This window comes from Mus musculus, chromosome 12 (assembly GCF_000001635.26).
Source record: "Mus musculus strain C57BL/6J chromosome 12, GRCm38.p6 C57BL/6J".
NCBI lineage: Eukaryota > Metazoa > Chordata > Mammalia > Rodentia > Muridae > Mus > Mus musculus.
The window spans coordinates 3,451,803-3,478,918 of NC_000078.6; the positions used below are offsets into that span (position 1 = coordinate 3,451,803).

A 27,116-nucleotide genomic window follows, 5' to 3' on the forward strand; every position below is an offset into this window, starting at 1 on the left:
GTTGGCAGCATATAACTACTGAGTTACATAGACAGAATTCTGTTCTTGAGGAACTTATTTCCAGAAAGAAATAAAATTTCAACCCTAAAGTAAGTAAATAAATTTTGGGGAGTTGAACTCAGAGCCTCATGAATACTAAATAAATTTTTTGAGCATTATTTGATCTTAAGTGTATGGATGCCTTGCCTGCATGTATAATTTATGTACCACATTCTTGTGGTACTCATGGATGCCAGAAGAGGGTATTGGATCCTCTGGAGCTAGAGTTCCAGTTGATTGTTACCTTCTGTGTGGGTGATGGATTGAACCCATGTCCTCTGGAGGAACAGCAGTTCATGTTCCTAACTGCTGAGCCCCCTCTCTAGCCCCTACTTCTTATTTTAAAGAGGCCAAAAATATTTACATATTTACAAATTGGGTATTGCTTTAGATGGCTTTGCTTTACTCATCTTCCCCACTAAAACCTACAGTTATGGTTATTATTCCTGTTTTTATAAGGGAGAAAACTAAGTTCAAAAGTTGTGATTTCTTTACCAGTGGTGGCTGTATTATATCAGCACAATAATAGGAACTGTGGTCAAACTTAACGCCCACATTTCTTCCTTCCTTCCTTCCTTCCTTCCTTCCTTCCTTCCTTCCTTCCTTTAAATATTTATTATTATATGTAAGTACACTGTAGCTGTCTTCAGATGCACCAGAAGAAGGCGTCAGATGTCATTACAGATGGTTGTGAGCCACCATGTGGTTGCTGGTATTTGAATTCAGGACATCTGGAAGAGCAGTCGGAGCTCTTAACCACTGAGCCATCTCTCCAGCCCCCACATTTCTTCTTTCATAACAAGTTGGCTAATATGTAATTCATACACTGAAATGGTGACCTTTTCTTATCAATATCCTTTCACTCGCAAGCAGGAAAACCAATTTATATGAGCTTAGTAAGAAGGCTAGAGAATTTAACTCATACAGCTAAACATTCCTTGGGAAATCCAAGCTGGATCAAAAAGATGTCATCTAGTCTTGGTCTCTGTTCTTTCTTTTAGCTTTATTCTCAGTCAGCTTCTCATCGTATATGAATTCATTCTGAGTCTCCATTCTGCAAACTGTAAGTCTAGAGAGACGAGTCCAGTAACTAAAGCAAAAGGCACCCACCTCATTTAGATTTAACTTACTTTGGCCCAGCCCATGTGACACTATACATGAATTATGGTTATTACTAAATGTATAGAATCATTTTTACTCTTGATGTAAGGATATTAAGCTTGTGTTAATCTGATAATTAAAATAATAATGAAGGAAGTTTATCAGCAAGCCAGAATGAATGTTTGGCAGACAGTTATATCCAAAGGGACAAATCCATAGACACCTCTGTCCCATTACCTCTTTTCTCCTAGCTACACACCACAATGCTCAGTAGTGGTATGGAGTCTATTAACATTAAGCACATCTAATCTGGGATGCTGAGACGGATCATCTTGTAAAGGTACAGACAACTCATTTTGTCCCCTGGGCACGTATAAATGAGGAGAACCAACTCCCACAAGCTGTCCTTTTAACTTTCATATGTGTGCTATGTCACATTGGTGCCCATACTTACGTACTAAATAATGTAAAACTAAACAAATGGACATCTTCCAGGTGAGCCTGTGCATGGCTTTAGCCCTAGCACTCAGGCTGCAGATCTAGGTACCTCCGAGTCCTAACCAGGCAAGCCTGTGAAGCACAGTGGGATCCCATCTTAAACAATACAGAACAAAAGAGGAACAAACCCCATATCTAGGAGCTGAATGTGGTGCTGTATGGTTATTGATCCTAAGACTCAGGAGGCAAAGCAAAAGGACCGTGTCCAGTCCTAGAACCAATTTGCGCCACATACAAAATCCTTTCACACGTTTTAATCTTACTTCCTCTGACTTTGTCTGCAGTGTTTAACATTTGTATATTATGGGATTGAATTCTAAATGAAGCTTTCACTTTCTCTTTTGATTACTTTAGCTATTCTAGATCTTCTATAATTTTCTTTGTATTCATTAAAATGCTTACTGTGTTGTAGAGATGAGGAGGAAAAACCTCAAAATATATTTTCTATTCTTAATACCACTTAGGTCAGTTCTTTGGTATCAGTTGTTTTGGGGGTTTCTTTCATACATCAAGCAATTCTCCCACTGAAATCAGCTAGGCACTCTTTAATTTAACTCAGGTTTTGCACTGTCTGTCCATTGTGTCAGGCTAAGGGCCCGATTCCATAGATTACCCTTCACTTCAGCTGCCATTACGAGTCTTTGGTTGTGACCTAACCTCTGATAGACCAGCTGTAATTATTGTTTCGTGTCCTTCTTGGGTTTCATTAACTTTCTAGGACTGCTTACCAAAAAAAAATGCCAGAGAAAACCTTTTAAGTTTTCCATTTATTGTAATTCAGATAAAAGACATGCAAAAAATGAGGTGGTCATTGAATATGGAAGCTGGCTTGTCATATCAGCTCTAAGCACAAATGTGATTTTAGCCTTATCCAAAGCCCTAGGCTAGCCTTGAATGGAAGGTTTGTGATTGAAGCATCATTCTGTCCTTGCTATCAACTCAGCCTTCATCCTTGAGATCTTGGCTAAACTTGGCAATTTTCTAACCACGTAATTGTCTCTTAGTACTCAGGTCTATTCTGAGGAACAGGTCATTAGAAACACACTCACAGTCACTCATCAACACAGGTATTATCACTCTTATCATTTAGGAGGTTCTAAATCGGTTAGGTGCCTGTTTTAGGAGCTAGAGTCAAAGACCAAACAGCAGAACAATGTTTTCCTAATCCCACTATTAATTAGGAAAGTACAAAAGTCAGTGCTGTGTCAAGAGTTCAGAGTTTAAAGCTGGAGAGATGAGATGGCTCAGCAGTTAAGAGCACTTGTTGATATTGCAGAGGAATGGAGCTCAGTTTCTAGCATGATGTTCTCAGACACTGTACATACATGTACATATGCATGCATGCAAAACACATAAATATTTAAAGATAAAAGAAAAAGTTCAAATAATGTATGTCTTGTATCACATTGTCAAGTCTATGCCAGAAATAAAAGTTGGATAAACTATAGTTTTTGAACCCATTAATGCTTATATTTTCATTATTAAAATATTTCATATTTATAAAATATACTGTGAACTCTGCCATTATAATGAAGCAAAGTAGGATAAGTTTTGAATAAAGGGATCTAGAAAGTTTCTGTTACTTACCAGTAAGATTTGAGCTGTACTTGAACTTAAGAGAAGTGAAGGCCTTCAGGGAACAATAGGTTTTCCTATTGCTTCCCATTTATTATGAGTAGCTCAAATGAAGAGACAGATAAAATTCTGAATGAATTTTTAAGTAGAAAAAAAAATAGATAAAGTGATAATCTCGGGAGTCAAGATAATTAATAAAGATTAGCTAACCATTAAGTTTGACTCTGACTGAGTTTTGTGTGTTTGGGTGGTGTGTCGAGTAAGCAGAAGTCAGAGGTCATCAGGAAGAACCATTGGATCAAACCCGTGTTTAAGAAGATTTTCATGTAAAGGTGATTATAGTTTGAAGGAGGAACTCAGAATAGTAGAAGAGAGATAGACCTAAGAGTCATTGAAGAAATAGAACACATTGCATTTGGGATGTGTAAAATTGTGGGTGAGAAAAGATCCTAAGATTTGGGGCATGAGCCATTGATCCCAGAGGGATCACAAGATTTTTGCAAAAAGAAGATAATTATATTTGTATTTCAGATACTTGTTGAACCTACAGGTCAAGATGTCTGGCTGGCAACTAACTCTATAAAAGCTGTCCTGCATTTTGAAGGAAGGAATATAAAAATATGGGGTCTGTATTAAGAAAGTGTATAACATAAGAGATGGATTAGCGGGAAATTTAATTGGAAAATAACTGTTCTTACTCAATTGGACTTATTGGTCTTGGGACTGTGTCATGTGGTGTCAGTTAGATGTAGGATTAATTTTTTGTGCCTGTCAGTTCATTTTTTTAATGTGAGTGTTAAAAATAATTATGTGGGACCAGAAAGTACTGATAGAAAGAAAATCCTTATGAGAAATAACATTCACTAATTCATTTATTTCTATATTTTTTATGTGAACACACAGTAGCTAATATTGAGCTCTCATAAAGACATTATTCTAAACATAATTTAATTTAATTTGCTCATTTAATTTCTATGTGACCTTTTAAGGTAGGTACTGTTACCTCACCTTAGAAATTAAAATTAAAGCATGACAAATTAACTTAGACTAAGACTGTATAGTTACTTCTCTAGCTTTTCATATGCAGCTACCTGGTTATGTTTTTTCACACTAAGTAGACAGTTATTCTTTCTGGTTAAAAGTCTCATTAGTCAGAACTAACACCAAAGTGATTAACATGTTTTTTATTTCTTTATTTGTTTGTTTATTTATTTATTTAATGTGTATGAGTACACTGTAGCTGTACAGGTGGTTGTGAGCCTTCTTGTGGTTGTTGGGAATTGAATTTAGGACCACTTGCCTGGTAGGCCCTGCTGTGGTTGGCCCTGCTTGCTCTGGTTGAGCCCACACGCTCAGTCTCTACTCGCTCCAGCCCAAAGATTTATTTATTAATATAAATAGGTACAGTGTAGCTGACTTCAGACACACCAGAAGAGGGTGTCAGATCTCATTATGGATGGTTGTGAGCCACCATATGGTTGCTGGGAATTGAACTCGGGACCTTCAGAAGTGCAATCAGTGCTCTTAACCATGGAGCCATCTCTCCAGCACCCAACATGATTTTTAAAAACAACAGAACAAACAATAGTTCTTTTCTTGCTGCTACTTATTAGCCAATGTTGAGGACCTAGTTAGATGAAAATAATATGATAATCTTATTCTCCTGACTTGAATTATGTAATTGAATTCAGAATATATGAGATGCTACCCTATACAAACACAGCTATGTCTAAGAAAATTATGTGATTTTTAAACCTTAGCGTTTCATCTTTTACCTGGATTTATATATACCAGTTATCATGTAATTTAAATATATGTTGTACCTGCATATAAATGTTTTGTGTAATTTTTATCTTTGGATATAGATCGAAAATTAACTTATTTGATCCCCAAAAAGGGAAGTATAAGGATTTCGGCAAGTATTTATGGTTTTACTATATTAATACTAAAAATTAATCAGCTAATTATCTGCTGCATTACGTATTAGACATTTAGTTTCGATTTGCTAAAATGGTGACAGTCCTAACAGGATGCCTACATTTTCAGAAAGATGTGCCAGATGGAGTGAAAGAGCTGTCAGAAGGTTCAGAAGAAAGCAGTGATGGTCAGTCAGATTCTCAGAGCTCTGAGAACAGCAGCAGCAGTGATGGTGGCAGCAACAAAGAAGGGAGAAAGAGCAGGTGGAAAAGGAAAGGTAATCTCCGACTGCTGCAGCAGTGCCTTGTCACTTTCCTCAGACCATCAGCTTCCTCTTTCTCTAGTAGTTTAGTGTTCTGCAATAGTCTCTTGCAGGGGTCCAAGTGTTTGTATTTAACCTTTCAGGCAGCAGCCACTAGCATCATGAACCTGTCTGACTGCGTAACTGAGGAGCTTTTAAAAAATAATATTTTTCTTTTAGGGACTGAGAGATTGCTCTGTGGCTAATATGCTGTGTAAGCCTAAACATTTGAGTTTGGATCCCCAGCACCCATCCATATATAACAATGAAGGGGGAAAGGGGCCATGCTCCAGGATCAATGAGAGAGGGGCGTGGGGGAAGGGGGGGGGGGAGAGAGAGAAACAGCGACAGAGGCAGACAGACAGAGACTGACTGGACTTTGAATTATCAGCAAAACCAAAACATGATGTTGAAAGGGGTACATTGGGGGGATGATGATGGGAATATATAAAGTTTAAGCATAAGGATTACAGTTTAAATTACCAGAATGTAAAAGTTGGACAGGTATTACAGCTGTCTGGGGTCTCAGCTAGCACTTAAGCAAAGACAGAATTACTAGGTAGCTAGATTAGCTCAAGTTTGACAAGCTCTTGCCTGGTTCAGTGAGAGATCAGCCTCTACACACACATACATACACTACACATACATATGCAAAGGGGAAAAAAAAGGAAGACCCTTAATGTGAACTGTGGCCTACATGTACATGTGAGCACATAGTACACAGACACTCAGCCGCCGCCGCCCCCCCCCCCCCCCCGGTCATTTTGGAGAATTATTTAGGTTCCAGTTGAGTAGAAAGTTCAGAATTAGCGTTTGCTTTCCACTCTGAGGTGTCCAGACTTGTTCACATGGGTTCTCTTTGTTGTGCTTGTTTGTTTACATATATTTTGTTCTTGGCTTTTTGGTACAGGGTCTTGACATGGATAGCCTAGGGTGGCATTCAGTTGGCTAATCATCCTGCCTCTGCCTCTTTAGTGCTCATATTACAGGCTGAAACCACGTTTTGGTAAATATTGTATTTTAGCAGTCTTATTTGTCCTGTATCCCTTCTTTCTATGTTTGTTAGTTGTACTTGGTAACCTAGACCAGCACTTTTTTTTTGTTTAAGATTTTATTTATTTTATGTATATGAGTACACTGTTGCTGTCTTCGGACACACCAGAAGAGGGCATCAGATCCCATTACAGATGGTTGTGAGCCACCATGTGGTTGCTGGGAATTGAACTCAGGACCTCTGGGAAAGCAGTCAGTGCTCTTAACCACTAAGTCATCTCTCCAGCCGACTAGCACATTTTTATTGCTGTTCACATTGGAATTCACTCTTGGTAGTATACTTTCTGAGAATTGGGACAGCTGTCTAATTTATAAAGATATGTATACACATGTACATCATACAGAATATATTTTCACTGCCCTAAGTATCCTCTCTGATGTCCTCTACACTTTTCTGGCTAACTTTTGCAGAGGACCCAGAATCTTTTCTACTGTCTTCATAGTTTTACTTTTTCCAAGACTATCATGAAGTTAGAATCTTTTCAAATGGACATTGTTTTTAAAATTACATTAAACATTTTTTGTGTATGTGCATTCACATGCATATGCATGTATACACATGCATTCACATATGCACTGTTGCCATGGCGCTTATTTAGATGTCAGGACAACTTACAGGAATTGATTGTCTCCTATACTTGTGGTCAAGGTTGGTGGCAGGGTCTTTACCCACCAAACCACCTTACTGGCTCCAGATTGGCATATTTATTTAGTAATTTGTATTGGTGATTACTCCATGTCTTTTCATGACTTACTGGGTACATTTCCTTGTAGAGGTAAATTGTATGGCATAATTTGCAAAAAGCCATTCACCACCTGAAATACGTAATTGCTTTGGCAATGCAGAGTGAAAAATATGATGAACTTTGTGTGCATATGTTGTCTCTGTGTAAATTCACAGAAGTATGACTGCTATAGTGTAAGAAGAATATGTTAAATTTTGTAAGAAGCTGCCACAGTGACTGCCGGACGCTTTGTATTTCCACCAACAGTGAATGGCAGATGATATGGCTTTATATCCTTACCAGCAATTTGTGTTATCTTTCAGCCTTCTGAATTTTGGCCACTCTAATAGATGTGTATCAGTATATCACTGTCATTGTAATTTATATTTCCATGATTACATGTGATGTAGAAGTCTTTTTGCATAGTTATTTTTCATTTGAATATGATCTTTGGTCAGAAATGTGCCCAGGTCCTTGTTCCATTTTTGTTAAGGTTGGGATGTTAATTTTTTTATTATTGGCCTTGGTACATTCTTTGTTCATTTTTGAAGAGTAGTCTTTTTTTCTTTTCTTCTTTAAGATTTATTTTTATTTTATGTGTATGTAAGTTTTGCCTGTGTGTATGTTTGTATCATGTGCGTACCTGGTGCCCACAGATGCCAGAAGAGGGCACTGGAATCCTTGGGACTGCATTTATGGATGGTTATGAGCCACCATGTGGGTGCTGGGAATTGATTCTGGGTCCTCTGCAAGAGTAGCCAGTTCTCTTTTCTGCTGAGCCAGCTCTGTAGCCTTGGATTATAGTCTTTTATTCGGTAAGTTTCTTCTATGTATTTTCTCCAAAACTATAGCTGTGGGGTTTTTTTGGGGGGGTGGTGGTGGTGAATTGTTTGTTTGCTTTGCTCTGTTTATTTTTAATTCTCTTGGCAGTTTTCCCACCTCCAAATATGTGTGTGCCTGTATATCTGACTAATCAGTACATGCTGCCACAGTGTGGAGGTCGGGTCTCACCACTTGCACCCTTGTTTTGAGGGAGAATTTCTTTTATTTCTGCTACTACCCCTAAGCTTGGCAGTTTCTCCCATTTTGCCTTAGGAACACTAGAGGGGGTGTGGAGGGGAGGAGGAGAGGAAGAGGAGGAGAAGAGAAGAGAAGAGAAGAGAGTGTGTGTGTGGGGGGGGGGGGTGGTAGAGGGATACAAACAGAACTTGGCTGGCATGGAGTCTTAGCTTATGGCCCTTGTGGAAGTTGCTTATTTGCAACTCTTCTCTATATCTGTCTTCTAAACTTGGAGTGCTTACTGTTCATAGCTCTCGTCCTTACTAGCAAACAACAGATGCAGTCTACCTGTCTTTCCTCTCATACCTAACCCAAGACACTTAAGGAATAATGGCTGCATTGAAGCCATTTCCCTGGAAGGTATTTTCCTGTTAAAGATAACATTTTGTCATCTATTCGTACTAATTATTCTGTCTGTAGCTTTTTATTAGCTTCTGCTTGAACAGGGAAAAATATTTTTCATCCTCATTTAATAAGCTATATGTGGCAGTAGAAGTTTTGGACTAACTTCTGAGTACTTTATGGAGGTATTGATGTTCATGTCTAAAGTAGGCATATATTCTCAAGTTTTGTTTTTGTTTTTGTTCTTTCGAGACAGGGTTTCTCTGTATAGCCCTGGCTGTCCTGGAACTCACTTTGTAGACCAGATTGGCCTCAAACTCAGAAATCTGCCTATCTCTGCCTCCCGAGTGCTGGGATTAAAGGATATTCTCAAGTTTTAATATCTTCTAAATTTAAGTGATAAGTAAAGTGCCTTAGATCTTAAGATAATTCTTCATATAATAACAGACTTATTAATTTTAACTGCATTAAGAACTGTTGATGTGTCATATTATAAAAATAGGTCTTTTTTTTCTCTTATCCCCATGGTAATGATTGTTCTATTCTTGGAAAGCATCAAACTAATTCAACTCATATTCTATGATATAGCTACTATACACGATCAGTTCAAGAAAACAAATCCTGTAATCTTCGTTTTAAGTTTGCAAGCTCATTGAAAATACACCCAAATGAGGGAAACATGAAGTAGGGTGCCCTGTTTTCAATCTTGGACGAATACTTTGAGAGTGATTCCTGATAGTATTAAAAGGCACCTTCCGCCCAGGGTATTTTGTTCCACCCAGATTTTTTTAAAGCACCTGATTTGGGAAGAATAAAGTGAAATGGGCTTGGGGGCTAGAGAGATGGGTTAGCAGTTAAGGCTACTGAGTTCTTCCAAAGGTCATGAGTTCAATTCCCAGCAACTGCATGGCGGCTGCCCTCGTCTGGTGTATCTTAAGACAGTGACACATACATAAAATAAAATAAATAAATAATTTTTTTTTTAAAGTGGAAAGGGCTTTGTCTTTTTCCCACTTCTCTCCAGCTTAGACTTTTTTTTTGTAAGTTAGAAAATTGTAGGCAAGAAAAATAACTAGCAAGAGTCATGTTTTCTTGCTGGCACCATAAACAGAGATCAACATTAAATATGGCCAGACTAAATTGAACAAAAGTCACTGTCTGGAATATATTTGAGCTTGTTTGTTGGGGGATGAACTGCTCACAGAGTTTCATATAGTTCAGTCTGGAATGACTATTTCAATGGAGCTGGCTGTGAATTCTTTTTGCCTCTGCCTCCCAAATACTGGGGTAATAAGCATGGTATCACCTCTGGCTTTGTTCTTTTGTTGTTGTTGTTGTTTTTGTTTGTTTTTGTTTTTAGAGGTAAGGGCTCAATGTGTAGCCCTAGCTGACCTGGAAATAAGTGTGTGTGTGTGTGTGTGTGTGTGTGTGTGTGTGTATTTCTACCTTTTAAGGCTGACCTGCTGGGCAGTGGTGGCACACGCCTTTAATCCCAGCACTTGGGAGGCAGAGTCAGGGGGATTTCTGAGTTCGAGGCCAGCCTGGTCTAAAGAGTGAGTTCCAGGACAGCCAGGGCTACACAGAGAAACCTTGTCTCAAACAAAACAAAACAAAAGAGTGACCCAGTGAGAGGCATTTAAAAGTACTTGTTGCTTTTGCAAAATATCCAAGATCATTTTCCAGCAGCCGTGTGGTAGCTAATAATTATCTGTAAGTTCAGTAACAACTCCTGTGCCCCTTTTTGACCTCTGTGGGCATTACAGACCACACAATGTACATGTACCCATCCATGTAAAATAAAGGTATAGTTTTGTTTATGTGTTTTATTTTTTAAAATGCTACACAGGCTTCAGCAGCCTTGTGAGTAGTGTCCCTTGCTGATACTTTTTTGCTCAGAAGTAATGTCTGTTAGTGGCCATGTCAAAGAATTTGAGTAAATGCATTTTATGATGCAGAAATATCTTAAAATTCCTTGTTAGTAGCTCCGTTGCTAAATTTGAACAGGATAGCCTTACTCTACATTTTGCATAATAGTAGAGGATATTAAAAATTAGGTAATAACAAATTCAATATTGTTTTTGATCTGCCTTTGATTCATTTGTAGAAATAAGTAAAATTCCAACTATTTCTCCATGAATTGTACCATGGAGAAGTTAATATCTAATTGTAGGTAATCTATAAAGCTGGGAGACTAGTTTGGAAAGTGAAATGAGAAGTATACATGCAATTCATATTTACTTGAGCAACTCTTATTCCCAAGATGATGGGTAAACGCTGAGATACCAGTAGTAAAGGGTAACTCAGTCTCCCTTATAATCTAAACTTGTTATTTTTACATCATCCATAGGATAGCATCCTATAAAATATCAGGTATATATTACATATTTATGAAGTTTTATATTCCTGTGAAATTAATGCGGGAGGCCTGTAGCCAAAATAAAATCAAAAGGACTGGACTGCATATGGCTTGGCAGGTACACTTGTGGCTGAGCCTCATGCCTTGAGTTTGACCTTGGGACCCACTTGTTGGAAAGAGTGTGCTGACTCCTGACTTCTTTCCAGACTTCCACAGACATGCTGCTACACACATATAAATAAAGGTGGTTTCACGTGCCACTCAGGTTGGCACACACCTGAAATTCTAGCATTTAGCAAGCTGAAGCAGGAGGATTGCAGCAAGTTCAAGGTCAGTCTGGTCGACAAAGTGAGTTCCAGGCCTGCTGGGACTTTATACTGAGACGCTGTCTCAATAGATTTTAACAAACAAAATACTAAACACACAGTTCTACTTATCAGTAAAGCACACTAATTGTGGCTGTTCAGTTTTCTTATTTAGGGCTTTTACTTTTGATCTGACATCACTATTTCAAATGTATTATAAGACAGGAAGAACAGTGAGATATTATCGAAACCCACTTCCTTTTTATGTGCAAAAATAAAGAGCTTTGACAGCAGAACTGATACTTTTAGTTGAAAATTGATAGAAACTCTTGATACATGTATAACCTTTCAGCTAAATAGGAACAGACTAAAAGTTAGAAACTCAGTCCAATATTAAATCTAGCTTATTGATTTTTAAATTAGAGAAAGTTACTAGTTCGTAGTTTTGATTCTTAGCTCTCAAACAGGAAACATGTCCAAAGAAGAGCTTTATGGGATTTCAAGTCAAGGTAAGGTGGAATAATGTCAGAAAAATTATTAGTAAAACCAATTATCTCACTTACTGTTTTGTAGTCATAACTAAGGGATGTGTCTGTCTTTTCCCCAAAATATGTTCTAAGTATTATTATATAAGACAGCTTTGTGAATAGTTGTTGTTTTGAAGATTGGCTTTTTATGTAGACCTGGCTATCCTGAAACTCACTATGTAGACCAGGCTGGTTTTGAATTCTTCTTGCCTGTGCACTCCCAAGTGCTGTGATTAAAGGCACTACATGAGTATAGTGTTTATATCGTCATAAGAAGAAATGGTGAGATGATTTGCTTTCCTCCTGTTTTCAAGAGAATATCACTGTTAACACATTCAGACTTTTTTCTTTTAATCAAGGTCTGGAGTTAGAGAACAGTGTGGATCCCTCTAGCATATATGTGCTAAGTGAAAGGCGAGGATTAGGCTCACTTTCAAATGCATCCTAGAAACGAAACTTTTGACAGAGTGATCTCAAATTGAAAGAGATGTTCTTGTTGGTAGTGGTGGAGGTGAAGAGAAGTGATGGGCACCTTGCGTGTTAAAGGAGGTAGCACTGTTAGGACTGAGACTCTAAGGATAACCAAAAGCAGGAAAGTATGCAGGCATGATATTTTCTATTTCAATTAGGGAGTCTTTAAGAAATAATAAAAAACATGGCCAGATTGCAGTAGATGGTCATTGTATGAAAAGTGACTTAGAACCTAAATTGGTGATACAGTTTAAAGATTTTTATTTATATTTTTTGTAGGAGCATTTTGCCTCCATATATGTGAGTGTATCTGCCAAGGTCAGCTGAGGCCATTGCATTCCCTGAAACTGAAGTTGCAAATGGTTGTAAGCTGCCTTGTGGTCATCTGAAAGAGCAGCAAGTGCTCTTAACTGCTGAGCCTTCTTTTCTAGCCTCGGGTCATACAAATTGTAACTATTCTCAAAACTCCAGTACATCATTAATCTCCCAGATGCCAAAGGGAACACATAAAGGAAGTAAGGTTCGTTTTTTATTATAAAGTATTATACCAGTGAAGACTTTTTCATATGCTTTCCTAGTTCATTTCCTATGTTGCCACAATCTTTTTTGTTAAGATTTTCATTATTTTACTCATGGAGGAATTGGTGCCATTTATTTTCCCTTGGGTTTATAACTTGTTACTTTTCCTTTGTTTTTAAAATTATTCAGTCATTTAACATAAGGAAGTTGGAATGGATAAAAAGCCAATCCTTCCATATCCATCATGTTTCTCTTTTTGTATTTGAGACACTGGATTTTCTTGGACTGTTATTTACTAGTGAAGGAGCTAATGTATATGCATTCATGTTTTATATTTTATATACTTTGCAGCACAAATTTAGTTGTATTAAAAGTATTTTCTGGGGCTGGAGAGATGGCTCAGTGGTTCTTCCAGAGGTCCGGGTTCAATTCCCAGCAACCACATGGTGTCTCACTATCATCTGCAATCAGATTATATACCCTATTCTGGCATGTCTGAAGATAGCAACAGTGTACTCATATAAATAAAATAAATCTTTTTTTTTTTTAAAGTATCTTCTATCATTAGTCATCATCTCGTTGCACTGTAACAGAGAATCTGAGGCCTTTGACAATTGAGGAATGGGTTCATAATATTACTCTCAGAGCTTGGATGAGAACAACATGCATATCTCATCTCTGGCATCTATGGTTTCTCCACTTCTGTAATCTTAACATTGAAAACCATCCAGTTCCTACAAGCCATAAGCTGTTTTTTGAAAATAGCTTTAACATTGACTTTAAGACACCTGTCCTCCTGTAGTCGTTGTGCGCACACACAAAAGCATACTATTACTTACATGGTAATTAGTATCAGAGAAGGAATCTTAGACTTACGTAAGGCATAACTTTATGGCTTTTTGAAATTACTTTAAAATTTTAAATTCTCTAGAAATATGAAATAAAGCAAGCAGCTAATTAGCTTTTTTTTAAATTTTTATTTATTTATTTTATGTATGTGAGTGCACTGTGACTGTCTTCAGACACACCAGAAGAGGCATCAGATCTCATTATGATTGGTTGTGAGCCACCATGTTGTTGCTGGGATTTGAACTCAGAACCTTTGGAAGAGCAGTCAGTGCTCTTAACCGCTGAGCCATCTCTCCAGCCCAGCTTTTTTAAAATATATTACTGTTTTATCTTAGGAATGAGGTCCTTAATCTATATGTAGTAGTCTTGATTTTAATAATAATGATAATATGTGCTTTGAAAGCAGGTCTGAAATAGAAAGCTAGGGATAGAACTTAGTATTAAGCACTTGGTTTTGGCATGCTTAAGGCCCTGAGTTTATCCCCCAGGTGGGAGGAGGGGGAAACTAATTAGGAATGAGGATGATCATGAGAATAAATATAATAAAAATATAAAAACATATTAATTAATAGCACTTCATACTTTGGGTTGTTGTGGGATGGTTTTTTGTTTGTATTTTTTTGTTTGTTTTCCTTTGAGAAAGTTTCTCTTCTTAGCCCTAGCTGTCCAGGAACTCATTCTGTAGACTGCGCTGGTCTCTAACTCAGAGATCCACCTGTCTGTGCCTTCTGAGTGCTAGGATTAAAGGTGTGTGCTACTGCCTGCTCATATATAGTTTTAATTTATATCAAAATGTGATTTTAGATTTAGTTTTACAGAAGTTTAAGACAGAGTCACACAGTGTACAGGTGTTCCTAGAACTCTCCAAGTATCCCAGGCTGGTTTCTTATTTCTAGTCATACTATTTAAGTCATACTGTGCTATGCTTTATTTCCTTGTTCACAGAGACCAGTAGTAGCAACAAACAAAATGTTTCTCTAGTACTGAATGTTGTTTTTAAGTACCATCTCTTTTTAACAAAATAATTGATTTTTATTTTATGTTCGTAGGTGTTTTGCCAGCATGTATGTCTGTGTGAGGGTGTTGGATCCTCTGAAGTTGAAGTTAGAGGCAGTTGTGAGACTTTCTCAAAAAATAAGATGCTAGGGCTGGAGAGATGGCTCAGAGGTTGGTAAGAGTACTGGCTATTCTTCCAGAGGACCAGGATTTAGTTCCCAGCATTGACATGTCAGCTCACAACTATCTTGAAAAATGCTTTGTTGTTTAAGATTGACTTGCATATACTATATAATCTAATTAGTTAACTCTTTCACCAATAAAGCAACATTCACAGGCTCTGAGAATTAGGACATGAGCACGTTTTCAGTGATCACCACTGTCATCCTACTCCAGGTACATAATCATTATACTGATAATAAAATTTAATTCTTTAAAATTTATTATATGTAAGTACAGCTACAGTGTACTTACATATAATAAATAAATCTTTAAAAAGACTGTTGAAGGTTAAAAAAAAAAGGCAGGGAGACCCTTACCTTGAAGGTATACATACATAAACAAGGAAAATGTTTTCAAAATGTTTTTCCTCCCTTCCCCTCCCCCCCTTTCTCTCTTAGTTAAATTTCCATTGGTGTTTTACTAGCATGTAATCCCTATGTAAGGGATTTGGATTTCATGGAACAGGAGTTAGACAATTGTGAACTTTTGTGGAGGTACTGTGAATTGAACGTGGGTCCTCTTGAAGAGCAAGCAGTAATCTTAACCATTAAGCCATCTCTCAAGCCCCCACAACTTTGTTCTTAATTGATAAAATGTGTATAATTCGCCAGTTGGTAAACATAAACAAAATGTGACATGAACATACAATAAAAAATTATTCAATAACAAAAATAACTATTCCTATGTCATAGCATAGACGAACCTTCAAAGATTGCATTAGTTGAAAAAATTTACTCACAAAACGTTCTTTATTATTTTATCATATCAAATATAGAGATTTGATAGAACTATAGAGACGAAGTAGCTAAATAGTTAGCTAGGATTACAGGCAAGGTTAGAAGAGTGGCCAGTTCTCAGCTGTGCTCTTTATGGTGGGATGTTGAAAATGGATGTTGGTGATGGTTCCACAGTTTTTACAGATATGTTGAACATAATGCAATACTTTGACCTCTTATGTTATAGTTTGTCAACATCTAATACTACATTGAGGATACATTTTCTTTTACTGCTCAATCATCTCTAGATTTATCTTAGCTCATTTTTCTTAAATCATGTATGTGTATGTGTAAATGCTCATATTTGTTTATGTATACCACAGAGGCCAATAAAGGATATAGATGGTCTGGAACTAGAATTCTATATAGACAGTTTCGAGCCACCTTATGTGGGGCTTGGGAAACAAATCTGAATTCTCTTTTAAGAACAGTAAGCTTTCTTAACTGCTGAGCCATCCCTCAGTATTTAGCTCACCTTTTTTTGTGTGTATGTGGGAATTTTCCCCCTTTGTTTTAACATCAAGCTGATATACGTAACTATGACATTTATGAAGATGAGGATACAGACCCAAAGTTAAATTGTCTTAATATCAGGACATTTAAGAGTAAAGTGGTATGTTGTACTCCATGTTCACATTTCACTGTGTATATTCATTCACTTTTTTTTTTCTCTGTATAGCCCTGGCTGTCCTGGAACTCACTTTGTAGACCAGGCTGACCTTGAACTCAGAAATCCGCCTGTCTCTGCCCCCCAAGTGCTGGGATTAAAGGCATGCGCCACTACGCCCGGCTTATTCACTCTTATTTTTGTGTCAAATGGATACCTAGCAGCACATACTTCATATATCTTGAAGCTTTGTGATTTTAACTAGTCAATACCCTTTGCTATAAATGCTTTCAGGTCAAGTATTTAAAAAGAAGACATTAGCCAATTCGTCAGGAGTCATCAGTAGGATGCTCTTCTCTCAAACTGGTACCTCCTCACTCCTACATGAGATGTCTGAATCAACCGTTTTCGTCTTTCTCCTTAACTAACATAAAATATATTCATTATACTAGTAGAAGATACGATTTTGGTTCCCAGCACCCACATTGGGCAGTTTGCAATACCTGTGATTCTAGCACCAGAGGGCCTCAAATGTGTTCGTTCGTGTTCTCTCTCTCTCTTTCTCTCTCTCTCTCTCTCTCTCTCTCTCTCTCTTTCTCTCTCTCTCTCTCTCTCTCTCTCTCTCTCTCTTTCTCTCTCTCTCTCTCTCTCTCTCTCTTTTTCTCTCTCTCTCTCTCTCTCTCCCTCCCTCTCTCTCTCTCTCTCTCCCTCTCACAAAAAAACAAAAAACAAACAAACAAACAAAAAACTAGGCTGGAGAGATACCTCCACGGAGTACAGCCTGCTGTTCCAGAGGACCCAGGCTTGATTCTCAGCAATCCCATGGCACCTCACAACTTTCTGTAACCTCATTCCAGGCTTCCATCCTCTTCTGGCCTCTTTCAGCACCAGGCATTGCAAATGGTACACAAACATACACAAAACACCCATACTTGTATAGTAAAAATGTATTTACATAGTGTTACACTTTGTAGAACATAGATAGGAATGCCGTGAATTCAGTATAGTCTGTCAGGCTATACAGAACAGATAATAATGAAATAGAAGGTGGTGGTTTCCAGCCAAGAAATCTTCAAAAATCCCCTTTACCTTGGAAACATAGATACTACTCATAATCTTAGGACCTTATTCTAAGTTCTAACTTGATAACATGATTTATACATGACTTCCTGCTTTTTAAATCACTTCTAATATATTAAACAATGAGAAGTAATATATACTAATACACACCCCTTCCCCATCCTATCATCCTACACTAGAACTTTCTGAGGAAATAAACTGAAAAGGGAGACTGTTTGCAGTACAACTCCAAAAAGAAGATCCTCCCTAAAGTGTTTGGTCCCAGTTCTTAACAGGTAGCAGCATATGATCTGGGGAAGGAATGGTGCTTGATATCTACTCTGATAATACAACTTTTCCTTGTCAATTTTTCTCTAGTATCATCTAGACTGTCACATCCACCCTCTCCCCCGTCAGGCTGCCCATCACCCACCATTCCAGCAAGTAAAGTCATTTCTCCATCACAGAAGCACAGCAAAAAGGCATTAAAACAGGTAAGAAGTGAGTCTGCATTTATCAGAATAATCTCTCCAATTAAAAATAATTATGAGGGGGCCGGTGAGATGGCTCAGTGGTTAAGTACTGACTGCTCTTCCAAAGATCCCAACCACATGGTGGCTCACAACCATCCGTAACAAGAACTGACGCCCTCTTCTTGTGTGTCTGAAGACAACTACAGTGTACTTACATATAATAAATAAGTAAATCTTTAAAAATAATTATGAGAGCCTCATGGTGTTTGAGGCTTTACTTTTGTTGTATAATGGACAGTCATGTACTAAGACCATGTTTCAAGAAAATCCTGCATCAACTCTTCTGTTAGTAAAATTTCTTGAAAGATTGTAGATTTCTCTCTTTACAGAGTAAATGTCAGCAGTCTACAAATTTACCGCTGATAATTTGTGTACACTGTGTGTAACACCCATTGTAGGGTTTGGTAATTCTTTTTAACATGATTTTGAAGACCCAGACCTTTTCCTACTTTGCTAAATTGTCCATGAATGTGCTGAATCATGAATAGGTGTTTAAGTTTTCAGATGTTTTTATATTTGTCTGGTTGTTGTTTGGGATGCTGGGGATGAAACCCAATGTTTCTCACACTGAGCCATCTTCCCAATCCTCAGGTTTGTTTTCTTTCAAATTTATTGTAATAATCAGGTAGATTTTTTTTTATACTGTTAATCTAATACATTGAATCACATTGCTAGATTTTCCAATATTGCACTAATTGTAAGTATGGAATATACCCTATATGTTCATTCTTTACATACATTGTAAAGCAATCTCCTCTCCTCTCCTCTCCTCTCCCCTCCCCTCCCCTCCCCTCCCCTCCCCTCTCCTCTCCTCTCCTCTCCTCTCCTCTCCTCTCCTCTCCTCTCCTCTCCTCTCCTCTCCTCGTAAAATTTTAGTTTGTAGTCAAATATTTTAGCACACACCTGTAATCCTGTCACCTTGGAGGCCAGGGTGGTGAGAGGAGAGTTTGAAGCCAATCTGGACTATACAGTGGTACCCTGTCTGTATTATTTTAGTTTAAATCTTGTAATATTCTTCTTGTGAAGTTTTGAAATGAAGACACACATTAACATTGTTTATTTTATTTTAGACTTGGTGAGAAAGGTGTAGAAATTATCTTTATTACCAGCGTTGAATAATAATACTTTTTAAAAAATCATTTTCCTTTCATTATATTGTTCTTTGTTATATTTTTCTATTTTTGAACTAGTTTTGGATATTTTTTCTAGAATACTCCACTAGTCCATTTCTGGGCCAGTAAGATTGCTCAGCAGGTAAAGGCACCTTCCCTCAAACCTGAAAACCTGCATTCATTCCTGGAAGTTCCATGTTGGGAAGGGAAACTGCCTCCCTCGAGTTGTTCCTGACCTCGATACACATGCCTCCCCGGCTTCATAATGTATACATACAATAAATAAATGTTTCAAAAGACGTAAAACACTCTGATTTACCTAGCTATTATAAATGCTGCTGTAAACTTATATAGTGTTTCCTTATTTGTCTTTTCCTTGTATTCATTTATTTGTTCACTGTAGTAATTGCCAGTTGGGTTTTCTGCTTTATTGGAATTATCAAAGAGCTAGCTGTCTTTGGATTTCCCTCCTTCCCTCCCTCCCTCCCTCCCTCCCTCCCTCCCTCCCTCCCTCCATCTCAATACTTAGTCTGGCTGCATGGTAACATAGTCTGAGTAATTAGGAGGCTGAGGCAAGGGGATTCTAATTGCAAGACAGCCTGGGTTATATAGTGTACAACCTTCTCCAAGAAAAAAGCAAATGATTAATTAATACAAACTGACAAATAGGACTGGAGAGATGGCTCACTGGTCATGAGTACTGACTACCTCTCCAGAGGACCTGTGTTTGATTCTCAGCACCTATATGGCACTCACAACTGTCTGTAACTCCAGAGGATCCAACACCCTCAAAAAGACATATTGGCAAAACACCAATGCACATAAAATTAAAAAATAATTTAAAAATAACACCTAACAAGTAATTAGGAAAACATTGACATTATTTTTTTCTCATAATTTAGTATTTTTATATCAAAAATTGCCAGTTATAGTGAAGTTGGCAGCTCATGTACTGATGTAGTATAATAAAAAGCACTGAATCATTAAGTAGGATGATTGAACACAGGACCCTATGCCTGATAGTCAAGTTCTCTGCCACTGATATATCCAAAGCAAGCCACTATAACTTTGTTAGGAAGAAATTTTATATTATCTATTAAATTTTAAATGTACATGTACCATGAACATGGAATTAAGCATTTTAGGACTTAGGTTAAAATATATATATACAGAAAAATATTTGCATAAAAGCTTGTTAATAAGCTGGGCGTGGTGGCACACACGCCTTTAATCCCAGCACTTGGGAGGCAGAGGCAGGCGGATTTCTGAGTTGGAGGCCAGCCTGGTCTACAGAGTGAGTTCCAGGACAGCCAGGGCTACACAGAGAAACCCTGTCTCAAAAAAAACAAAAAACAAAAAAAAAACCACAACAACAAAAAAAGCTTGTTAATAGTAAGAAGTAGCAAACAGCCTAACTTAATATAAATTTTATCATATATTGTGTATTTTGTATGTATTTATTATTCATATGCCTAAGATAAATCAATTAGGGGATTATATAGACATTTCTATTTATAAGATGTATGATTATAAAGGATTAAAAGTTTATGCTGCAGAACTTTGCACTATGTAGTTTAGATATGACACAATTACCAAAACATGCCTCTCATGCAGAAGACCCACATTGGGCTGTGAGAGTGCTTCCTCTTCTTAGAGAAGACTTGGGTTTCATTTCTAGCACCTACCTCAGGTCACTCACAATTCAGCTCCAAGGCCAGAGCCTGATACCTTTTTTGCCTCTATAGAAACCTGGCCACACTTAGCATATACTTAGACACAGACACACTTGAAATTAAGTCTTAAAATCTTTTAAGGGTCTGGAGAGATGGCTCAGGGGTTAAGAACAATGGCTGATTTTCTAGAGGGTCCTGGCTTGATTTCCAGCACCCACATAGATTCCTTATGTCCTTATGTAACATACTTCTGAATTCAATGAATATTCACAATAAAAATATTTTTAAATTCTAAGGCCCAATGAGATAACTCACTGGATAAAGGTGTCTGTACTGCCAAGCTCAGTTCCCTGACTTCTGTCTTGGGTAGTCACGAGATAAAGGAGAGCACCACCTCAGATACAGCACCCTCTGACATCCACGCACATGAGTGCTCCCATGAGTGCTCTTAAATAAGTAGTTAATAGTGCTACTTACAAAATGTACAGTAAGAGTTTTAATATATTTAGTAGAGATATGAATGTATGATAAAGAATAAACTTTAATAAAGATAATTGCCCATAATTATCCTTGAGGATTGTAAAAGAACACTTCAGTGATAGTCAAAAAAAAGAATTTACCTTTAAGTTTGAATTAAATTTTTAAAATTTATTTCTTGTTTTTTATTTATAATTAGAACCCATAATCTTTATATCTTGAGAGTGGGTTTTACTGTGTGACCTGAAACTCAAATCCTCCTGCTTCTACCTCCTAAAAACTACGCTGAAAGATGTGTGCCACCACTCCTGGCCTGGAGCCCATAAACATTTTAAATCATGTGAGTTTTAAAGTATTTAAACTAAAAGTTATTTTAAGAGTTATTTACAGGATCAGACATGATGGTCACACACAATTATGAGCTGTCATGAGATTTGGGAGTTAAACCTTTGTCCTCTGAAAGAGCAGCACATCCTTTCAACTGCTGAGCCTCTTCCCAGCCCTTGATTGCATGTGTGTCTGCATGGAGGTATGGCCACTATGCGGCATGTGTGTGTATACATGCTTTAATGTCTATGGGAATATAAAGATGGATGTATGTTCATGTCTTCATACTTTATATCCGAAAGTTTCATAGGTTAATCACAGCCACAACTTTCTCAGATTTGAAGAAGAGAACTTTTGGTTGTTGAACTTTTTTTTGGGGGGGGGGTCTGTTTGTGTGTGCATGTCTCTCTGTATATATATGTATGAGTCTTTGAACACACCTAGAGGTCAGATAACAACTTTTGTGAGTCATTGCTCTTCTTCCAGTGCGTGGGTCCTAGGGATCAAACTCTGGGAGCTAGGTTTGAAGAGGGATTCCTTTACCCACTGAGCCATCTCACAGGCCTTCTTTCTTTTTAAATATTTATTCTAAATAATATATCAAGTTAACTCTATTAAGAAATTAAATGGTATAAAATAACCAGAAGATAAGTTACTGAGACTTAGACAAATGTTGCTCTTGTCCAAGGTAATTTAACACAAATATTTACCTCTGACCGTATATTCAGGTCAGACTAAGCTGTTACTGGTGCATGACTTACAATTCTTTTTTCAGATGTGATAAAAGTACGTGTGCAGTTCTCTCATTAGAAGATTGTAAATTCCTTGCCTTTCCCCCCCCCCCCCAAGTTTTTAAGTTTGGGAAAAATTCTAATGATTTTTTCCTTGTATCTATATATAAAAGACTAATCTTGGCCTCCCCTCAAAGTGTCTGAACTCTAAAGGTCATTTAGGCCTTGCCAGTTTTGTTTAATTTAAGCTTTTGTTTGCACTGAGTAGATTTCAGAGTAGGTTCTCACCAGTTTGCTTGGTGGTTGTTGTTGTTGTTGTTGTTGTTCTTTTTTTTAAGATTTACTTTACTATATGTAAGTACACTGTAGCTGTCTTCAGACACACCAGAAGATCTCATTACATATGGTTGTGAGTCACCATGTGGTTGATGGGATTTGAACTCAGGACCTTTGGAAGAGCAGTCACTGCTCTTAACTGCTGAGCCATCTTGCGAGCCCAGTTTGCTTAGTTCTTACTGTCGGGTTTTTTCTTTATAGGCCTTGAAGCAGCAACAACAGAAGAAGAAGCAGCAGCAATGCAGACCAAGCATGTCCATCTCCAATCAACACCTCTCTCTCAAGACTGTCAAAGCAGCCAGTGACTCTGTACCTGCCAAACCTGGTAGGCAAACTGAGCATTCACCCTGTCCAATGGAATTTTTCCCCCAGCATATTTGTACTTTTGATATTATAAATTTTTTTACTGAATTTTTCATTTTTAAATTGCTATATTTATTAGCATAATCTTTCTGCTGCCACAGAATCCTAGAAAAAAAAAAAAGAAAATACTTTTATATGTAAAATTACCATGCACTTAATTCAAAATATAACAGTGAAATTTGGGTATTTCATTATTTCAAATTAATGAGAAACCCCTGGAAGCTTAAATTCATTATACGCACGAACGCACGCGTGCACCCGTTTTGTTTCCAAGGTCAAAGTGAATTCTTTGTCTCTGTGTGTACATGCAGGTTGGGGGTTCAGAGGATGGCCTCAGATGTCATTCCCCTGCACCATTCTGCTTCGGGTGGTTTTGTTTTGTACAGGGTCTCTCATTGGCCTGGAGCGTGTGGTTTACTCTAAACTGGCTGACTAAATAACCTCGGGAATTCTCCTATCTCCCTTTCTCAGTCCTGGGATTACACGTGTGCTGTAATGTGGTTCTTTGTGTGGTTTCTGAGGATCAGACTTAGGTCCTTATTTAATAAGAACTTTCTGCATTTAATCATCTATACAGATCTAAAGTGAACTCCTTATCAATGCTCTCATTTAAAATATGAAGATGAAGCTGGAGAAATGGTTCAGTCATTAAGAATGTGTACTGCTCTTGCAGAGGGCTTGGTATTAGTGCCCACCATCTACATGGTGGCTCTCAAACACTTAACTCTAGTTCAAGGGGATCGGATTCCATCCTCTAGTATCTGTGGGCACTGCACATACAGGTGAGGCAATAAGATAAGATACATGCAGGCAAAACATTTATTCACATCAAGTCAAAATAAACGTAAAACTAAGACGTGGAAAATTGTGTAGGCTTTCTAAAATATACACTTTATTTTCCATCAGACATGTTTCTTGGGCTTTGGGTATTATTGTTGCTTGTTTTGTTATTAGTTGTATTGCCACACACAGACTTTGTTTTGCATTATATAATTGAATGAAAACATTCTATGGACTGCCACAAAAATGAAACGTCTGAGTGTTACAGAACTTTTCGTTTTTGCCAGAGCAGATACTCACAATTGGATAAATAATGTAAGAGAAGATGAATGATTGTACAAATCATTTAGAAGGCCTATGTTTTGTCAATCATAACTCCTGTAATTACCATGGAATAATAGTTTGATTAAATTTATTGGGCCCTGGGAGCAAATGTATGTGGCAGTCTGAGGCAAACTTGTCAGTTCTCTTCTACCATGGAGGGCCCACAGGTGAACTCAGGTTGTTGGGTTGGTAGCCACCTGTCTTGCTCAGCCTCAATGGGCTTTTGTGTATGCGCCTCTGTCACCAGTCTTCACCTATTTTTCCCCCTAGCCCTATGGGAAGGAAAGCAATCTGATGGACAGTCAAGCAGTCCCCAGAACTCAAATTCCAGCTTTTCTTCCTCAGTGAAAGTGGAAAGTTCTCTGCTAGGCTTGGGGAAGAAGTCTTTCCAGAGGTCTGACAGACTCCACACAAGTAAGTTAGTTTACAAGGACTTCTTTTTTCAGTGCAACAGTGTGTTCACAGCATATTTGAAATCATTAGCCACTGGCTTGAGTTATTGTATAATTTTAATTTTAATTTTAAAAAGTCAGACATGATTTCTTTCCTTTTTTGTTTTGAAACAAGGTCTCACTATAAAACCCTGGCTGTCCTGGAATTTGTTCTATAGATGAGGCTGGCCTTGAACTCATAGAGATCCTCGGGCCTTTACCTCCCAACGTGCTGGGACTAAAGTTGTGTGCTAGACATACTTTCTTTGTTTTACATTATCTCGATGTTTTTAAAACTGTTTCTGATACAATTTCTTTGGGGTTTCATTTGGTTTTGTTGGTTTGTTTCATATGAGCAATAACTGCCACAGCTTGGATGTGCTAGGGACTTGGTCTACACTGAGCTGTACAGCCTGAACCCTAGCTGTCAGGTTTACTTGTTGCCTTTTACGACGGTTTCTCATTAACGCTGTCTAAAATACCCTAGGGCTCTCCTGCTTCAGCCTCACAAACGATGATATAATAGGAAACACCACCGCATTGGCATTTAATAATTGCTTTTCAGAGATAAAAAGAAACATGGATAGAATTTATTTAATGCCCTTTCTTATTCGTTTCATCCTTTTATCTTAGTTGTCTTCGTATTCTTCTGTCCATCCCTTATCAAACTGTTTCACAGAAAGATCTGTTATCAGCCTTTTTTCTTTTTTTGGTTTACCTCTCTTTGTACCAATAGGTCCTACTTCGTTCTTGTTTTTATAGATAAAAAGATAGAAGGGACTATAATTAAATATTGTAAACTGAACTCCCTTGGAAATCCCACTAAAAAGAGAATACGGACAAAAAAAAAATCAGTTTGATTGAAGAAAACAAGGAGACAGCCAAATGGGCAGGTGTCAGCAAAGGTTGAAAGATGAAAAATGGATGAAGCTGAAAAGGAATTGTCATAAATAAGCCAACTATGGCTACAGACCACGAAAAGGGCTCAAGAACTGGAAAAATGGATGACAGAAAAGAAAGGTGAGGCATAGGGTTGATAAAGAATTAAAAATGAATGAAAGCATTTTGATGCTTTACTCTAAGTAGAAGACAGTTTATTATTTGTTGAAGTTGAATGCATTACCTTCAAATTTAGGAATATCACATTGAGCTGCAGACCAGTGATTTGGCATTGTGTAGTTTGTTCATTGCTGTAACAAAACACACGAACAACTTCAGGATGTTGAGAGGTTTGTTTTGGTTCACAGACTGGAGGCAACAAGAAGTGCAGCAGTGGCACCAGGTCTTGTGATAGTAGGAGTAGGCTGGTCATGTCACTTATTTGTGGTCGAGCAGTATCAGACAATACCTCATGGGTCTGTCCCAGTCATCCTCCTTTGCCTGCCATGCCATCTCCCCAAGCAATGCCAGTAGCTGAACCAAGGTGGCAGAGCTTGTCATCAGCTTTTCACGTTTATATCTTCATAGGCACTATTCTGAAATTTAGGGAATTAGTCAAATACAGATACCTAAATACTGTTCTCCTGCTTGGCTTTACTTAGTAGAGCGTATTTTAACCACCACTAGCAGATCAGTTAATTAGTAAAGTATAGGAAAGCTCAGAAGATAATTGTGCAGGCACACTTACAAGTTCCCAGATCTTTTGAAACTTTTAGATTCTTTTGACTACCCATATAATCCTAGTTTTAGAGGCTTAGGTAGAAGTGTTACACGATATAGTTACACACTGCGATCCTGCCTAAAAGTATCTTCTACCACCACCCCCCACCTCCCCTTGACAATCTTGACCTCTTTGGTGCTGTTTATTATCATTTGGCTTGAAAAGATATTTTTAAAATTTTTTACTCTCATTTCCTTGTCTGAAAAAATATTTTGCACTTATTTTTATTTCCACATTTATAAGGATTTTTGTTCTGAACTTTTAGCTGAAGTATCTATTGGCCAAATGTCCTGAGTTCTGATACTTGTACCTATGTGGCATAGTGACAAGAAACAGACAGAAAATGGTCTTTCTGGCTTTAGTTTGTTACATTTTACTTAATCGTGTAATTTGAGCATGTTTCTGTTTCTGTGCAGTGATATACTAATAATTACTGAGTTCTATCTGCACAGCAGTATGTGCCTGTGATCCCAGCTATGTAGAAGTAAATACATATACATTAAATAATAATAGTAAGCATTATTTGCTTCATGGAGCTATGTGAAAAGTAAGCAAGTTACTATAAATGTTCAGAAATAAGTCTGCTGCTAGTGTTAACTGTCGTTATTGTTGCTATTGGTATTATTTGAAATAGCACAGACAGTCTTTTTGGCTTAACAATATTGAAGTCCTACTTGTTCAGTGAATTCTGAGTTGATTGAATCAAGATTATTAATGTAAAATAATGACTCTTGTGGCTGGAGTGCCAGGTCAGGAGTTAGAGCCTGCACTGTTCTTTGAGAGGTTGGTCCCCAGCACATTTCCAGGCTCTCAACCTGAAACTGCAGCTCCTGGGGACATAGTTCCCTTCTCAAGCCCCTCACGAAAAAGCACACACTCATAGATAATCACATACATAGATATAATTTAACATTGTTTTATAAGCGTCCTTTTTTGGTAAGCTTAGTTACTGATTATATAAGATGTGCTAAAATGTTTTATATGGGCATTTCTCTGTCTCACAGTACATGATTTCTTTGTTAAGAGAAGCTCTTTATATGTGTCTAAGGCTAGCAGTGGGTGAGTTCTCCCC

The 27,116-nt window shown here is 37.6% G+C and overlaps 1 protein-coding gene across 10 annotated transcripts in view; it reads left to right on the forward strand.

Moving 5' to 3' along the window:
- The window catches only part of Asxl2 (additional sex combs like 2, transcriptional regulator), an 83,955-nt gene that overhangs the window by 24,946 nt on the left and 31,893 nt on the right, over window positions 1-27,116 (forward strand). For 4 of the 10 annotated variants that reach the window (NM_001270988.1, XM_030246967.1, XM_006515239.4 and 1 more), the window contains 4 exons: window positions 5,260-5,407; window positions 17,676-17,791; window positions 22,688-22,811; window positions 24,224-24,367. In NM_001270988.1, coding sequence (NP_001257917.1) covers window positions 5,260-5,407; window positions 17,676-17,791; window positions 22,688-22,811; window positions 24,224-24,367 — 532 coding nt within the window. Of the gene's footprint in view, window positions 1-3,744; window positions 3,839-5,259; window positions 5,408-17,497; window positions 17,594-17,675; window positions 17,792-22,687; window positions 22,812-24,223; window positions 24,368-25,146; window positions 25,405-27,116 lie in introns of those variants that run through there. The other 6 variants (XM_030246968.1, NM_172421.5, XM_030246972.1 and 3 more) reach the window with 5 other exon arrangements.